Source organism: Jaculus jaculus, chromosome 3 (assembly GCF_020740685.1).
Source record: "Jaculus jaculus isolate mJacJac1 chromosome 3, mJacJac1.mat.Y.cur, whole genome shotgun sequence".
In the NCBI taxonomy this organism is placed as follows: Eukaryota; Metazoa; Chordata; class Mammalia; order Rodentia; family Dipodidae; genus Jaculus; species Jaculus jaculus.
The window spans coordinates 13,104,692-13,121,833 of NC_059104.1; the positions used below are offsets into that span (position 1 = coordinate 13,104,692).

Sequence of the window (17,142 nt, forward strand, 5' to 3'; positions counted from 1 at the left end):
AAACCAAAAATGAAACATAAAAACAAGGAAAGAAAGAAGGCATGCTTAACATACAAAGGATGAATCAAGCAAAAACAAACTTTTGGCAGACCAGAAAGCCACTGGGCCATCTGGCTGTCAGCCCGGTCGTCCCTTAGGAGCCCCATGCTCTGATTCAGGAAGAGGAGGCCTGTTCGTTGGGAGAGGGTATAGGCAGCTTTGTCCCTAGACTCTATTGCATAGTGATGTGACGGGACGTGTCATGTTGGGAGGTGGGACATTTCTACAGACAGCCATGTGGCATTGCCCTTAGGAAGGGACAAACACAGATGAACTGTGATGTCTCCAGCTAAACCAAAAGGAGCAAGAGGTCATTATGGTCGGGCCTTTGTTGTTGTTATTATTTGCTTGCTTTTTTTTTTAAAGGTAGGGTTTCAGTCTAGCCTGGGCTAACCTGGAACTCACCCTGTAGTTCCAGGCTGGCCTTAAACTCACAGCGATCCTCCTACCTCTGCCTTCCAAGTGCTGGGGTTAAAGTGTTTGTTTTTTTTTTAAACAACTTATTTAATCATTAAAATTTTTTTCTCTTCATGCTGAAGGAAGTATCTTTCTATAATTATTTTTAATTTTTAATATTTTTTAGATATATAGAGAGAATTGGTATGCCAGGGCCTCAGCCCTGTAATCGAATTCCAGACACTTGCACCACCTAGTAGGCATGTGACCTTGCACTTGCCTCACCTTTGTGTGTCTGGCTAACGTGGGATCTGGGAAGTCAAACATGGGTCCTAGGCTCTGCAAGCAAACGCCTTACCTGCTAAGCCATCTCTCCAACCATTAAAAAAATTTTTTTTAATGAGAGAGAGAGAATTGGTGTGCCAGGGCCTCCAGCTACTGCAATCAAAAAATTGCAGACATTGGGCTGGAGAGATGGCTTAGCGGTTAAGCGCTTGCCTGTGAAGCCTAAGGACCCTGGTTCGAGGCTCGGTTCCCCAGGTCCCACGTTAGCCAGATGCACAAGGGGGCGCTCGCGTCTGGAGTTCGTTTGCAGAGGCTGGAAGCCCTGGCGCGCCCATTCTCTCTCTCTCCCTCTATCTGTCTTTCTCTCTGTGTCTGTCGCTCTCAAATAAATAAATAAATAAATTTTAAAAAAATTGCAGACACATGTGCCACCTTGTGTGCATGTGTAACCTTGCAGATTTGTGTCACTGTGCATCTGGCTTACGTGGGTTCTGGAGAGTTGAACATGGGTCCTTAGGCTTTGCAGGCAAGTGCTTTAACTGCTAAGCCATCTCTCTAGCCTGAAAGTATTTTCTAAAATATTTATTTACTTGAGAGAGAAAGAGAGAGAACAAGCGTGCTAGGACCTCTTCCCACTGCAAACAAACTCCAGGTACGTGCACCACTTTGTGCATCTGGCTTCATGTGGGTACTGGGGAATTGAACCTGGGTCGGCAGACTTTGCAAGCACATGCCTTTTAACCACAGAGCCATTTCCCTAGCTCCCCTCCTTTTTTTTTAAATTTTTTAATTTTTTATTTGAGAGCAACAGACACAGAGAGAAAGACAGATAGAGGGAGAGAGAGAGAATGGGCGCGCCAGGGCTTCCAGCCTCTGCAAATGAACTCCAGACGCGTGCGCCCCCTTGTGCATCTGGCTAACGTGGGACCTGGGGAACCGAGCCTCGAACCAGGGTCCTTAGGCTTCACAGGCAAGTGCTTAACCGCTAAGCCATCTCTCCAGCCCTCACCAGTCATTTCTTATGCACGAGGTACCTGCTGGATATTGGAGAAGGAAAGATAAATAATTAGCCTTGTGTGTTTGGTGGTTCGAGGCAAGTTATCACTCTGTGGCCCAGGCTGGTATTGGACTAATAGCAATTCTCCTTCCTTCAGACTCCTACTTGCTGTGATTACAAACGTGAGTTACTGCCCTTTGGCCACTAGCCATATTCTTTTGTCTGGTAGGAGAAACAGAGATGCCTTCTAGTAGTTTCAGGTGTGTGTGTGTGTGTGTGTGTGTGTTTTTGTGTGTGTGTGTGTGTGTGTGTGTGTGTGTGTGTGTGTGTGTGTGTTTTGGGGATGCTGAGTCACTTTAAGTAACACCACAGTCTATAAACTAGGGAAGCAGAAGGGCTTCACATTGGGCTGGAGAGATGGCTTAGCGGTTAAGGCTCTTGTTTGTGAAGCCCAAGGACCCAGGTTCGATTCCCCAGTACCCACATAAGCCAGATACACATGGAGACACATGCGTCTGGAGTTCATTTGCAGTGGCTAGAGGCCCTGGTGCGCCCATATTCTCCCCCCACCTCAAATAAATCAATAAATATTTAAAAAAAAAAAAGAAGTGCATCACGGTGGAGAAGGGTTAAAGAGAAGCCTCTGGGGCTGGAGAGATGGCTTAGCGGTTAAGGCGTTTGCGTGCGAAACCAAAGGATCCTGGTTCGACTCTCCAGGACCCACGTTAGCCACATGCACAAGGGGGCACACGCATCTGGAGTTCGTTTGCAGTGGCTCTTTCTCTTTCTCCTTCTCCCTCTTTCCCTCTCTCAAATAAATAAATATAAAATTTAAAAAAGAACAGCCTCTGCAGATGGTCATGAAAGGTCTTACTTAGGTCACCATGGGAGTTTATGCACTTTATTCTGGTGTCAGTAAGGAGTCCCCGGAAGCATTTAAGCTGAGATTCCCCCCAGCCCATGCTCAGATGACTGGCAGCTGCGCAGAGCACCCAAACCGAGGCTGAGGAAGGGAAGGCTTAGGCTGCTACGCCTTGGTTTACAGAACAGCGCCCTGCAGGGGTGCATCGTGGCGGTGCCTATGTTGGGGAAGGTGGTTGCCAGCACCCAGGGTAAAGGGTTGCACTGCTAAGGGAACAGAGAGACTTCAAGGAGGAAACCCAGGCCCATGCAGGAGCTGGTGGAAAGGAATAGGTAGGAAGACATCCCCCACTTCCAAGACAGTGGGCTTGTTGCATTTTAATTAGGTGACAGTGGACTCTTTTCTCTTGCTCACATCACGACTCTTCCTTTGCTGTGTGTGTGTGTGTGTGTGTGTGTGTGTGTGTGTGTGTGTGTGTGTTATATGCACTTGCATGTCTCATGCAGCACCCCACGTGCTTGCCCGTGTCAGGGGTACACTTGTCTGTGGTGGCTGGAGCAGGATGTCAGTTCACCCCAGCTCCATTCATTACTCTCCTGCCCAGCTTTGTTTGTGTTTGAGCCAGAGTCTCTTACAGATCCCGGGGCATATTCCTTTTCATGAGTGCCAGTGATTCTTGGGTCCCTGCTTCCCCTATGGCGCTGGGGTGACAGGTTTTGTGTGGCCAGGCCCCCTGTTTATGTGGGTTCTGGAGATTTGAACTTGAGCAGTGTCAGCCCTCCTCAGGCCCTTGAGCTTGCACAGGAAGATGCTGAGCTATCTTTCCAGCCCTGGGAGTTTGATTAAATTCCCCCAGAAACCTGAATGGAATCCTTTCTCCAGGTCCTTGTTCCATACGTTGTTCATTTTCTTTTTTATTTATTTATTTTGAGACAGAGAGAGAGAGAGAGAGAGAATATGGGCACACCAGGGCCTCCAGCTATTGCAGATGAACTCCAGACACATGTGCCACCTGGCGCACCTGGCTTACGTGGATCCTGGGGAATCAAATCTGGCTCCTTTGGCTTTGAAGGAAAGAGCTGCCTCTCCAGCCCTTGGTTCATTTTCGTAATGATTAGCAAGTTCAGCATTGAGAACCCTTAGGCAACGGTGGCCTTGACAATGGCATTGTCTGATGTCAGGAGACACTGTGTTGACTTCCAAGGCAGGAACTGTGAGGGGAAATGGGGGAACGCCCCGTGTCAATTTGAGTTTCCAGCCTAGCTTGGTACTGAATCCTCTCACAAAGTAAATGCATCTGCCAGATGCTTGGACGGCCTCCATCGCGCCTGCTCTCAATAAATCACGGCCACGTTCCCAGGGTCGTCTGCATAGCTTGACCCCACTCGATCCAGAATACTTAATGTACAGACCAGCGCGACCGCGTGGCGTTGCCCGCACACGTCCAAAGGAACAGGGCTCTGCAGACATCTGAGGCACGCCATGTAGTTGGCATGCTCAGGCCTGGAGGGGAAGGGAAGGAACATTCGGGAATCCGTCCTTATAAAGAAGAGAGTTGTTTGAAATTGCAGATAACATTAAACCATTGGCATGGACACTATAGCCCTTTGGCCCAGCTGAACGTAATCAATATTCAAGCTGGGCTTAATTATGATGTGGCGAGGCCACCAGCCTTTAAACAGGAATCTACTGGCTGTATTTCTCTGTGGGGGCCCACTTCTCTGAGTCTTCCCATCACCCCATGGCTCTCGGAGAGTCGCCCTGCCCCCTGACCACTTCGTAAAGTCTGCAGAGGTTAGAATGGACGAGTCTACTAAGTAAACAGAGACACAAAAATAACCACCAAGATGGGGTGCTTTATATGAAATTGTGAGGAGAGAGGAGGGATTTGAATGTTTAGCTAAGGTCCATGCCATGATTTAACCCGGGGGTGGATTGGAGTTGGGGCTTTGAGGCCTGGTGGACTTTGCTGGATAGGAGGTGGTCATTGAGGGCACAGGGCCCTTTTCTGACTTCAGGCCACTCTCAGGCCCAGATGTTCCCTCCCAGGGGGAGACAGTGGGGATAGTCGGTATATGAGATCCCAGCCTCTCTGATGTGCCTGCGTCCCCACTGGATATAACTCTGGACCGGCTCCATGAGGTCTTGGGAGAAACCAGAGCTTAGAGAGGGTGCTGGAAGGGGATCTGAGGGGGAGAAGGTCTCACCCTTGCAGATATGGCCAAGTTGTTCTTATCCCTGCTGAGATGAGACTTTTTGGTGGCAGGCTGTTTGGGGGTGGTTACCCACACTCCTGTAAGTTACCCCTCACCCATCCTTCTGTAAGTAAATCCAATAAACACATTGTTCCACCAACCAACCCCTGAGCCAGAGTCCAGACGGGCCTGGCCTGTCCAGGGGTATCTGCTCTGTACTTCTCATGGTTTCCCACTAGGAAACCAGCCACAGCCCCCTTTCTGTTCTGTTCTGCCTGAAGGGAGCCGGTCCCTGTTCTCTGACTGCTACTTGATCTGAGACAGGGAGAGGAGCTGTCACCATCCCCAGCAGCTGGCTCATGTTACAGCCCACCCAGTTCTGGGATATTGTTTTCAGCTCATTGTTTTTATGGTCTCAAGGGAGAGGGTGGGTCTTTTGTTTTAGGCTTTTAACAACTTCTTCTTCTCCTCCTCCTCCTCCTCCTTCTTCTCTTTCTCCTTCTCCTTCTTCTTCTTTTGAATAAGTGAGAGAGGGAGAGAGAGAGGCTCAGATAAAGAGAATGGGCACACCAGGGCCTCTAGCCACTGCAAACGAACTCCAGACACATGTGCCACCTTGTGCCTCTGGCTTACGTGGGTACTGGGGAATTGAACTTGGGTTTTTAGTCTTCACAGGCAAATGCCTTAACTGCTAAGCCATCTCTCCAGCCCTGCTTCAGGCTTTTAATCAGAGTTGTGTAAAATATAATATTCTGTCTACCCAGCAGATAAGCATACTTCCCGTCAGAAGTTAAGAAGATTTTTGTAGCTAATGCTCATTGTAAAGTGATTAAAACAGCCATTGGTATGGCACGGAGGGTAAGACCAAGATGATTCAAAAGCATGTCTTTGGTAATACTCTTTTATCTGTTTAAATGTGTATAGCGAATTGTCTCTCCTTATATTCCAACAATCCCATGCATAAAGAAAAATAAGTCAAAGGAAACATCATCTTCATCTTTTCTCTTTTTCCTGGATGTCTGCTCCATTTCGATTTCTCACAAATCTGTTTCTAATGCTCACATTGGAGAGGGATGCGACTCAGAAGTCCATGTTCACAGAACGGTGGACCTCTTTAAACCACAGCGGAAACCTGGAGATCCTAGAGGCCGGTTTTAGGGATGTGGAAAGTTCAGGCTTCCCCCTGGGGCTCAGGTTTCCTGGCTGTCCACTCAGGACGCCTGTGAAATGATTGTGCTTCACGTTTCTCCTGGCTGGAAACATGAGCTTCCCAGGATCCCCATCATGGCCACACATGTGGAAGACCCTGTCGGGGTCTGGAATGGAGTTAGTAAACAATGACTTCAGGTTGAAGTTCAAGAAACCCGGGTACAGCAGCTCATGAGGCAGGTGGAGGTGGTGGGGAATTGCCAGGGAGCCCCGGGGGCTGGCCAAGTGAGGGATCTGGCCTCTCGTTGTGTCCCCCTAAATGGTCCATGTCATTGGGCCTCCCTGGGCTATGCCATTCATAGCCCCACAGGGATCCAACTGAACATAGTGTTGGGGATGAGTGGATGATTTCAATAAATAGAAAAGTTCTTAAAGTCAGGGCTAGAGAGATGGCTTAGCCATTAAGGCGCTTGCCTGTGAAGCCTAAGGACCCAGGTTCGATTCCGCAGAACCCACGTAAAGCCAGATGCACAAGGTGGCACATGGATCTGGAATTCCTTTACAGTGGCTAGAGGCCGTGGCACACCGTTCTCTGTCTCTCTTATCTCTATCTCACTCTGCTTGCAAATAAATAAATAAATAAAAATAGTGGGGGGGGGTTTTCTCCCATTTTTCCAGGTGGGTTCTCACTCTAGCCCAGGCTGACCTGGAATTCATTCTGTAGTCTCAGCGTGGCCTTGAACTCATAGCAATCCTCCTACGTCTGCCTCCCGAGTGCTGGGATTCAAGGCGTGAGCCGCCGCACCCAGCAGAAATAATATTCTAAAAATGTTCTTAAAGAAAAGATGAGTTCTTTGATCTTGTTGACTTCAAACTCAACCTGGAAATAATTATATAAAATAAATTTTGCCTCTCATATTTGGACCCTGGGACAGCATTGCACCTTTTTATTTAATTCCATTAAGAAAGAAAACTGCCAAAGAGTTTGTCTTGGCATTGTTAGGTGACCAAACATCTTTATACGCACCTTTGCTGAGCATTGGTGGTGGGGAGAATATGTTCCCTCGTCATATATACATATATGTAACATATATATGTATATATGTAATATGTGCACACTGTGTGTACCCATGAAGCCAGATGCTCAAGGTGGCTCACACATCTGGAGTTCGGCTGCACTGTCTAGAGGCCCTGGCATGCCTTAGTATCTACCTGCCTCCTCTCAAAATAAATAAGTAAATAAATAAAATATTTTAAAAAGATACATGCATATGTGCCTGGGTTCTGTGCAGATATTGTACCATTTTAGATAAGGGACTTGTATAGCTTTGGACTTCATATCTGATTGGAGGGGAATCCTGCAACCAATCTCCCAAGGTCATTGAGGGATGGCTGTGATTTATTTCTAAACATAAGGGCAGGGGTGACATCCTTTGAGTACCCATATTGATGTTGACTTATCTAAAGAGGACAGCAAACTAGATTTTAGCAGGAATATAATTTTAACCAATAAAAAACAATACCACAAGCTGGATGTGGTAGCATATGCCTTTAATCCCAGCAGTTGGGAGGCTGAAGATCATGAGTTCTAGGCCACCCTTGGTATGCTTTATAATCTCCTGGCCAGCCTGAGCTGTACTGAGAACCTGCCTTTAAACAAAAAAAAGAGTATTACATGTTAATTGGCTGGCCATAAAGTAGCTTGTTACCTGAATATAGTTTTTAATGCATAAGATCTGTGGGGAAATTAACAGATAATATTTGCTTATGCTACAGACATTCCTTGTCAGTTTCTACAATGGAACAGAGAGCTTTTAAAAAATATTTTTATTTACTTAAAAAAATTTTTTTGTTCATTTATTTATTTATTTGAGAGTTACAGACAGAGAGAAAGAGGCAGATAGAGAGAGAGAGAGAGAGAAAATGGGTGCTCCAGGGCCTCCAGCCACTGCAAATGAACTCCAGATGCATGCGGCCCCTTGTGCATCTGGCTAACGTGGGACCTGGGGAATTGAGCCTCGAACCGGAGTCCTTAGGCTTCACAGGCAAGCGCTTAACCGCTAAGCCATCTCTCCAGCCCTTATTTACTTATTGAGACAGAGAGAGAGAGAGAGAGAGAGAGAGAGAATGGGCATGCCAGGGTTTCCATCTGCTGCAAACGAACTCCAGATGCATGTGCCATCTTGTGCATCTGGTTTACGTGGGTCCTGGGAAATCGAACCTGAGTCCGTAGGCTTTGCAAACGAGTACCCTAACTGCTAAGCCATCTCTCCAGCTTTATTTACTTATTCATTTATTTATGAGCGAGAGAACACTAGGGCTAAGGAATGGGCATGGCAGGGCCTCTTGCTACTGTAAATGAACTCCAGATGCACAAACCACTTTGTGCATCTGTGTGGAAACTGGGGATTTGAACCTGGACCAGCAGACTGCAAGAGGCAAGGAGGCAACTTCCACAATCCGCAGGTTCATTTAAGGATTACTCACCGAGACCTTATTATTTGCACAGTTAACCATGCTTGGGGGCAGTGGGGATGTGCTACTCAACAAGATTGGATTAATTAATAAAACGTGCTTGCTAGTGACGTGCTAGAGGAAGATAGCATTACATTGTCCGCCAATGCAGAAAAAGCATTACCTTGAACAAGTTTGTGAGTATTCTCAACCCCACTCAATTGCACATTTAGAAATGCACATGGGCTGGAGAGACGGCTTGGTGGTTGAAGGCACTTGCTTACAAAGCCTGACAGCCTGGATCTGATTCACCAGTACCCACATAAAGCCAGATACACAAAGTGGTGCATGTGTCTGGAGTTCGTTCGTAGCAGCAAGAGGCCCCGGCATGCCTAGTCTCTTTCTTAGTACATCAATAATTTTTTAAATATTTATTCATGTATTTGTTTGAGAGTGACAGACAGAGAGAGAGAGAATGGGCGCGCCAGGGCCTCCAGCCACTGCAAACAAACTCCAGACGCATGCACCCCCTTATGCATCTGGCTAATGTGGGTCCTGGGGAATCGAGCCTCGAACCTGGATCCAGAGGCTTCACAGGCAAGTGTTTAACCACTAAGCCATCTCTCCAGCCCAATAAATATTTTTTAAATGCTGTAAATGATATTTTATGTTATGTAAGTTTTAACTGATATAAAGGCAATTTAGCCCGTAGTGGTACTGGTACTGCCCTAGCCCTTAAGAAATTAGGGAGCATGTAGGGGGCCAAGTTATTACCCAGCCTGCTTCGGACCTTTGGGATGCCAAATGGACCTTGTTGTGAATGACCTAAGAAGAAGCCGTGCTGGTAGAAATGGGGGGGCACTGTGTGGTCAGTTGTCAAGACAACTCAGCTCAGGGAGGCCTGGCTCCCCATCCTCACCATGTCTTTTCCTGGTGTTTTGTTCACAGACAGCCATCTTGAGGCGGCAGGGTCGGTACATCTGCTCCACAGTTCCTGCAAACGCAGAGGAGGAAGCGCAGAGCCTGTTTGTGACCGAGGTAATGCTTTTTCTGCATTGGCAGACAATGTAATGCTATCTTCCTCTAACTTCCTTTTTGCTTAAACTTTACAGGTTTTTGTTTGTTTGTTTGTTTTGTTTGGCGAGGTAGGGTCTCACTCTGGCCCAGGCTGACCTGGATTTCACTATGTAGTCTCAGGGTGGCTTTGAACTTATGGTGATCCTCCTACCTCTGCCTCCTGAGTGCTGGGATTAAAGGTGTGCGCCACCACGCCCAGCTAAACTTTATAGTTTTTCTATAAAGCATCAAAGAAGTGATTCTCTGTGATGGAAGATGAAATCGAATAAGTGAAGCTTTCAGAGTCAACAGTGGATAGAAATGTTTACAGGATTCCATTTCTGATTGCAAATTATGTAGATAGAGTTTATCTCAAGACAGAGAATAGATGAATTAAGTGGAGTTATCAATTAAGTGGAGTTATCTTTGGAAGATTTATCATTCATACGGGTTTTTCTGCATGTGTATGTGTGTGATGTGCATGTGTGTATATGCATGTTTGTATGTATGTAGGTGAATGTGTGTGTACTTGTGTGTGGAGGCCAGAGGTCAGTATTAAGTATCTTTCTCAATCTCAGGGCTCCACCTTATTTTTTAAAATATTTTTATTTTTATTTATTTGTTTATTTGAGAGAGAGAATGATTGGGCGAGCCAGGGCCTCCAGCCACTGCAAACGAACTGCAGACACGTATGCCCCCTTGTGCATCTGGCTAATGTGGGTCCTGGGGAATTGAACCTGGGACCTTTGGCTTTGCAGGCAAATGCCTTAACTGCTAGCCATCCCTCCAGCCCCAGGGTTTTTTTTTTAAAGCATGTGCACATACATGTTCATATGTGCACAGGTGCATGTGCAGATGTGAGCTCGCATGCGTGAGTGTGTAGGTAGGTCTGAGGATAGCCTCAGGTATCACCCACCTTTTTGAGGCACTTCTTTTCTGCCATTGTCTTGGAGCAGTGTGCCTCATGGATCCTCCTGTCTCTGGCCCCCTGTCCCCCATTGCTGGGATTAAGCCATGTGCCACTGCGTGTGGCTTTTTACCTGGGTGTTGGGGAACGAACTCGGCTCCTCATGCTTGCAAGGCAAGCACTTTCCCTACTGAGCCATCTCTCTCAGTCACGTTAATACAGTCTTCAAAGGCTGACTCAGCATGTTCATCCGTGCATTCCTCTACTTCCTGTTCCTGTTTATAGATGCAAGTTACTTTCAGGAGTGGCTCAGACGTCATAAACGTGCCAGGTGACAACAAGCAACCTCTGACTGTTCCTGATTTTGTGTATGGCAGTAATTACACTTTTATTGTTGTTTTCTTTTTCGGGGTGAGGTCTCACTCTAGCGCAGTCTAACCCCGCACTCATTCTGTAGTCCCAGGCTGGCCTCAAACTCCTAGCAATTCTACCTCTGCCTCCTAAGTGCTGGGATTAAAGATGTGTGCCAATTTAGCCGTTCAGCGCTTGCCTGTGAAACCTAAGGACCCTGGTTCGAGGCTTGATTCCCCAGGACCCATGTTAGCCAGATGCACAAGGGGGCGCACGCGACTGGAGTTCATTTGCAGTGGCTGGAAGCCCTGGCATGCCCATTCTCTCTCTCTCTCAAATAAATGAATACAAATTAAAAAAAAAATAAGACGTGTGCCCCCAGCCGGGCATGGTGGTGTACACCTTTAATCCAAGCACTTGGGAGGCAGAGGTAGGAAGAGTTGTGAGTTCAAAGCCATCCTAAGACTCCAGAGTGAATTCCAGGTCAGCCTGAGCTAGAAACCCTATCTTGGAAAACTAAAATCAAAAAGATGTGTGCCACCACACCCTGCTAATATTTGCATTCTTATTCAAACCTATAAGTAATAGCTTAGGAAAGAGAAATATTGCCACAATATTAATTAGGTTCTTTGTCTTTTGTTTCTTCCTCTGGGTATTTTTGGGTAGAGCAAACTGATTCTTGGAGTGTTCTTTCATTTAAAAATAAGTTTGTGGGGGAAATAAATGCCTTAGCGGTTACAGCATTTGCCTCTGAAGCCTAAGGACCCGGGTTCGACTCCCCGGGATGCATGCAAGCCAGATGCACAAGGGGCACATGTATCTGCAGTTCCTAGGCAGTGGCTAGGGGCCCCGGCGTGCTCCCCCCAAAAAAGTTTGGGGCCAGTTTTTGTAGTTCATTCTTAGATGAGATGCATGCCCATTAATAAAACTGCAAGCAAGGGCTGGAGAGATGGCTTAGCGGTTAAGCCCTCACCTATGAAGCCTAAGGACCCCGGTTCGAGGCTCGGTTCCCCAGGTCCCACGTTAGCCAGATGCACAAGGGGGCGCATGCGTCTGGAGTTCGTTTGCAGAGGCTGGAAGCCCTGGCGCGCCCATTCTCTCTCTCTCTCCCTCTATCTGTCTTTCTCTCTGTGTCTGTTGCTCTCAAATAAGTAAATAAAAAATGAACAAAAAAATTTAAAAAAAAACAAAACTGCAAGCAAGCTCCACTTTTACATGTGAAACCCAATTAGGTCATGTTTAATTTTCCTTAGGGTTTTTTTTTTGTGTGTGTTTAAGATTATAAAGCTTCTGGGTGTGGTGGCACACGCCTTTAATCCCAGCACTTGGGAGGGAGAGGTAAGAGGGGTCACTTGAGTTTGCGGCCACCTTGAGGCTACATAGTGAATTCCAGGACAGCCTGGACTACAGCAAGACACTACCTTGAAAAAAAAACCAAATTACAGAGCTCTGTTCTCTCATCCTTTTGAAAAGGCATCTTCCTAGATCTGGAGAGATAGCTCAGTCAGTAAGGTCCTTGTCATACAAGTATGAGAGGCTGAATTTAATCCCTAGAACCCATTAAAAAAAAAAAAAAAGCCAAGGGTAATGCCACACACTTGTAATGCTGTCTCTGAAGATGCTAAGTAGATCCCTGGGGATCAATGACCAGCCAGTCTAGCTTACTTGGCTAGCTCCAAGCCAATGAGAGACTTTGTGTCAAAAAACAAAAGAGATGGAAAGCCTCCACACTTACATGAAGTCATGTACTCCCTCTCTCTCTCTCTCTCTCTCTCTCTCTCTCTCTCTCTCTCTCTCTCTCTCTCTCTTTCTCTTCCTATCTTATCTCCTTCACTACTAGATTAGTACAGCTAGTTCTAGACAAATACAGCCAGCTATGTTTAGGCATAAATGTTTCTTAAAGCGGGAGGTATCGGAGTGTGACCACAGGCAAAGTCTGGCCTGGGGCCTGTTTTCCTGAAGACGGTTTTATTATAATGCAGCCATGCCCGCTTGTTGACGCTCTGCCTATGACTACAGTCATAACACACCCGAGTTGCAGCCCAGATGATGTGACCTAGAAAGCCGAAAGCATTTAGTGTCTGGCCCTTCCCCACAACACTTCGTCTCTTCTGTCTTAAGAGATGGCTAAGCCATTAAGACGCTTGCCTGCAAAGCCCAACAACCTTGGTTCAATTCCCCAGGTCCTGCGTAAGCCAGATTCACAAGGTGGCACATGCATCAGGAATTTGTTTGCAATGGCTGGAGGCCCTGGCATTCTCTCTATCTGTCTGTCTCTCTCTCAAATAAATAAATCATTTCTAAAAATATGAAGCCAAATCATTATTCCAGTTTAACCAATTTATTAAAGACATATGGTTTTTAAGGGCTGACCTTCCACGAAGCTCTTTTTTTTTTTTCTTTTCTTTTCTTTGAGGTAGGGTCTCACGCTAGCCTAGGCTGACCTGGAATTCACTATGTAGTGTCAGGGTGGCCTTGAACTCACGGCGATCCTCCTACCTCTGCCTCTCGAGTACTGGGATTAAAGGCATGCTCCACCGTGCCCGGCCCATGAAGGTCTTGAATTGCCGCAGGTTGAGCATTGTGCTCCGTCCTTTGCCACAGCCCACGTTACTACCCTGATGGTGCACTTTGGTGGAGTGAAGCATCTCTTCCTCTCCATCCTGTAGTCCAGAGGAGAATGAGCTCAAGGTTTTCAAAACATACTTCGTAAACCTTCCCGTATAACTTCATCTATTATTAGCTCCCACATTGGAACGGTGACTAATGTAATCAGTCAGTTCTGACTCTGCCTTGTTGGAGGCGCAGTTGTCTGCATGAGGTTTCTGATGGAATCTGTAATCTCCAAGACTTTCTCTGGCCTCAGCAAGTAGGGCTTGGTGCCTACAAGAGGCAATCAGAAGTGGCCAGGGGACTGACTGTCTGGGTAATTAGCCTCCGTAAGTATCCCTTGAAATTAATCATGATTTAAAATATCTAGCCGAGCGTGGTGGCTCATGCCTTTAATCCCAGCACTTGGGAGGCAAAGGTAGGAGGATCGCCATGAGTTCGAGGCCACCCTGAGACTGCATAGTGAATTCCAGGTCAGCCTGGGCTAGAGTGAGACCCTACCTCAAAAAACCAAAAAAAAAAAAAAAATATGTAGACGTTACAATTTTCCCCATTTTGCCTAGATTTGTTACCCATCTGGATACTCACATATTCCGTTCACTAAAAATAATAATAGACTGTAAAAAAATTGTCATTCATAAAATCATAAAAGTGTTCATGTTTGTGCTTATTTCCTTTTGTTTTTAATTTACTTATTTGCAAGAGACAGAGAGAGAATGGGCAGGCCAGGGCTTCTAGCCACTGCATATGAATACCAGACACATGTGCCCCTTGTGCATCTGGCTTACATGGGTCCTGGGGAATCGAATCTGGGTCCTTTGGCTTCGCAGGCAAATGCCTTCACCACTAAGCCATCTCTCCAGCCCCTGTTTCCTTGTTTTTGATCAGACCCGTACGGTCTGTACTTCAGGAAGTTCTTGTGTAGTGTTTGTGTGTAGCATGTATGGTGTGTACACACACATGTATACAGGTGCACACACCTCATGCTCACGTGTGGAGGTCCTTCCCCTATTGCTCAATCACGTGGGTCCTTGAGATGGAGTTTCTTACTGAACTAAAGCTGCTGTTTTTGCCAGCTCCACCAATTCCCACAGTCTCAGTGCCTCGCAGGACTGGGGTATTGTGAGCATGTGTGAGTGTGCGTAGCTATTCTGAGTGAGCATGTGTGAGTGTGCGTAGCTATTCTGAGTGAGTGCTAGGGAATTGAATTTGGCCTGAGGCCCTCTCAATCCCTCATGCTTGTGTGACAAATGCTCGAACCCACTGAATCACCACCCCAATCCACAGGATGTTTCTTTTTTGGTTGCTTATTTTTTTTAAGTTATTTATTTGGATCTGTGTGTGTGTGTGTGTGTGTGTGTGTGGTGAGATCTCTTGCTGCTATGAACAATTGCATGTCTGGCTTTATGTGAGTGGCTGGGGAATTGAATTCAGACTGGTAGGCTTTGCAAGCAAGTGCCATTAACCTCTGAGTCACCTTCTCAGCGCCCGCCCCCTCCATGGTTTTAATGTCCTGTAAGAGGCCCGAGAGGAAATCAGTAAGAAAGCAGGGGCATGTCACATAGGCAGGCTTGCCTCAACCCCACTGGTGGAACTGGGGGCAGTAGTAGGAAAATCCAAAATTACACATAATTTTGAAATCATATTCCATGTCTTTAGAGTATAACTTTGAATGTTACTTTTGTTGTTGTTTTGAGTCTAGCCCAGGCTGACTTGGAATTAACTGTGTAGTCTCAGGGTGGCCTCGAACTCACGGCGATCCACCTACCACTGCCTCCCAAATGCTGGAATTAAAGACATGCGCCACCACGCCTGGCTTATTTTATTTTTTTGGAATGCTACTTTTCATCTGTGTGTAGCAGTGAAACTTTAATGTCTGTAAGGGCACACCTGCCCAAACCTTCACCAGTATTTGCAGAAATCATAACCTGTCTCTCTGACTTTTCTCTGTCTCTTTCTGTTTCAATTCCACCCCCCCAACAGTGCATCAAAACCTACAACTCTGACTGGCACCTGGTGACCTATAAATATGAAGATTACTCAGGAGAGTTTCGACAGCTTCCAAAGTGAGTAAACCGTCCGATCCCACAGTGGGGGCCAAGCTCACGGGAGGCATCTCTGAGGTTGCATTGCTCAAGGAGGTGTGTGCGTCACTTCACAGGAGTCAGAGCAGCTGTGAAGGATGCTTCTAGATGGTTTGTACCTGCTCTCGCTGCTGTGTACGGTCTCTTCGGTGAGGCTCAAATACAGTACGCTGAAATTGGTCAGTGGCAATGCAGTCACGTGGATGGATGGTTAAAAGATGTCCTAGAATTCTATTCAAAATTCCTGTGCCAAAGCAGAGGAAATTTTTTTGCTAAGGAATTTTTTAAAAAATTTATTTATTTATTTGAGAGCGACAGACACAGAGAGAAAGACAGATAGAGGAAGAGAGAGAGAATGGGCGCGCCGGGGCTTCCAGCCTCTGCAAACGAACTCCAGACACGTGCGCCCCCTTGTGCATCTGGCTAACGTGGGACCTGGGGAACCGAGCCTCGAACCGGGGTCCTTAGGCTTCACAGGCAAGCGCTTAACCGCTAAGCCATCTCTCCAGCCCGGGAATTTTTTTAAAAGCTATTTTATTTGGGGCCGGAGAGATGGCTTAGTGGTTAAGGCGCTTGACTGCAAAGCCTAAGAACTCATGTTCGAACCTCCAGGTCCCACGTAAATCAGACACATGCGCACACAAGGGTCACACGTGTCTGGAGTTTGTTCACAGCAGCGAAAGGCCCTAGTGTGCCCATTCTCTTGCTATCTCAATTAAAAACAATTATATTTATTTATTAGTGAGAGAGAGGGGGAGAATAGGCACACTGAAGCCTCCAGCCATTGCAAACTCCAAATGTATGCATCACTTTGCACATTGGGGAATCTGGGTCCTTAGGCTTTGCAGGTCAGCACCTTAACCACTTAAGCCATCTCTCCAGCCCTTGCTGAGAAATTTAATAGACAATGCAGATACATTAGTACATGCTTATAGTGTTTTTGTTATTGAACTGAGTTTTTTCTTTTTTATTGGCCTATATTTGTTGTACATGATACTGGGTTTTACGACATTCTCAAAGAAGTATATAATGTGCTTTGAACATATAGTCTCCTTAAATGCACCAATCTTCCTGTTTCTCCTCCTTCCTGTTAGTTGCTCTTCTATGTTCCCCTAGACAGTTTCATTTTGAGTTTTATGTCATATATACAGGCATGATTTTATTTGTTATCTTTGTAGAATCTACAGTCCACATTTGAGAGAAAACAATATTTGTCTTTCTGAGACTGGCTTAATTTGCTTCACATGACTATCTCCATTTGTATCCATTTTCCTGCAAACAACATGACTTTGTACTTTATAGCTTAAAAAATATTCTGTCCTGTTTATTTTCTTTATCTACTCCTAGACACTTAGGTTGGTTCCAATTCCGCTATTGTGAATAGAGTGGCATGTGTTTTTTTTTTTTTCCTTAAAAGTGCTTTTTAAAATGGACTTTTAATAAGTACTGTACATTGAGTGAATTTTGTTTTGAAATAGTGAGTCATGGAACAAGTGTTTTCTTAGGTAAGTGCTTTACTTCTTGTGAAGTGTTAGGTCAACCGAGAATATACCAAAAGCAAGTGTCTTCAGACAGATTAGCAGTAAGGTGAGCCTTGCCTTAGGAAGCTATCTATTGCAGCAGTACATTCCAGATAGATAACAGCTAGCAAGTAATTGATGATGGAAATGGGAATTAAAAGTTAATGAAATTAAAATCTAAAATAAAAATTAATTAAATTAAAAACCATCACCAGTGAAAACCTTGAGACCCAATTA

General features: G+C 45.9%; 1 protein-coding gene across 18 annotated transcripts in view; it reads left to right on the plus strand.

Moving 5' to 3' along the window:
• Dock9 (dedicator of cytokinesis 9) overlaps positions 1 to 17,142 on the plus strand; it is a 362,490-nt gene that overhangs the window by 183,520 nt on the left and 161,828 nt on the right. For all 18 annotated transcript variants that reach the window (XM_045145642.1, XM_045145649.1, XM_045145646.1 and 15 more), the window contains exons 3-4: positions 9,326 to 9,415; positions 15,285 to 15,367. In XM_045145642.1, the coding sequence (XP_045001577.1) occupies positions 9,326 to 9,415; positions 15,285 to 15,367 (173 nt within the window). The remainder of the gene's footprint in view (positions 1 to 9,325; positions 9,416 to 15,284; positions 15,368 to 17,142) is intronic.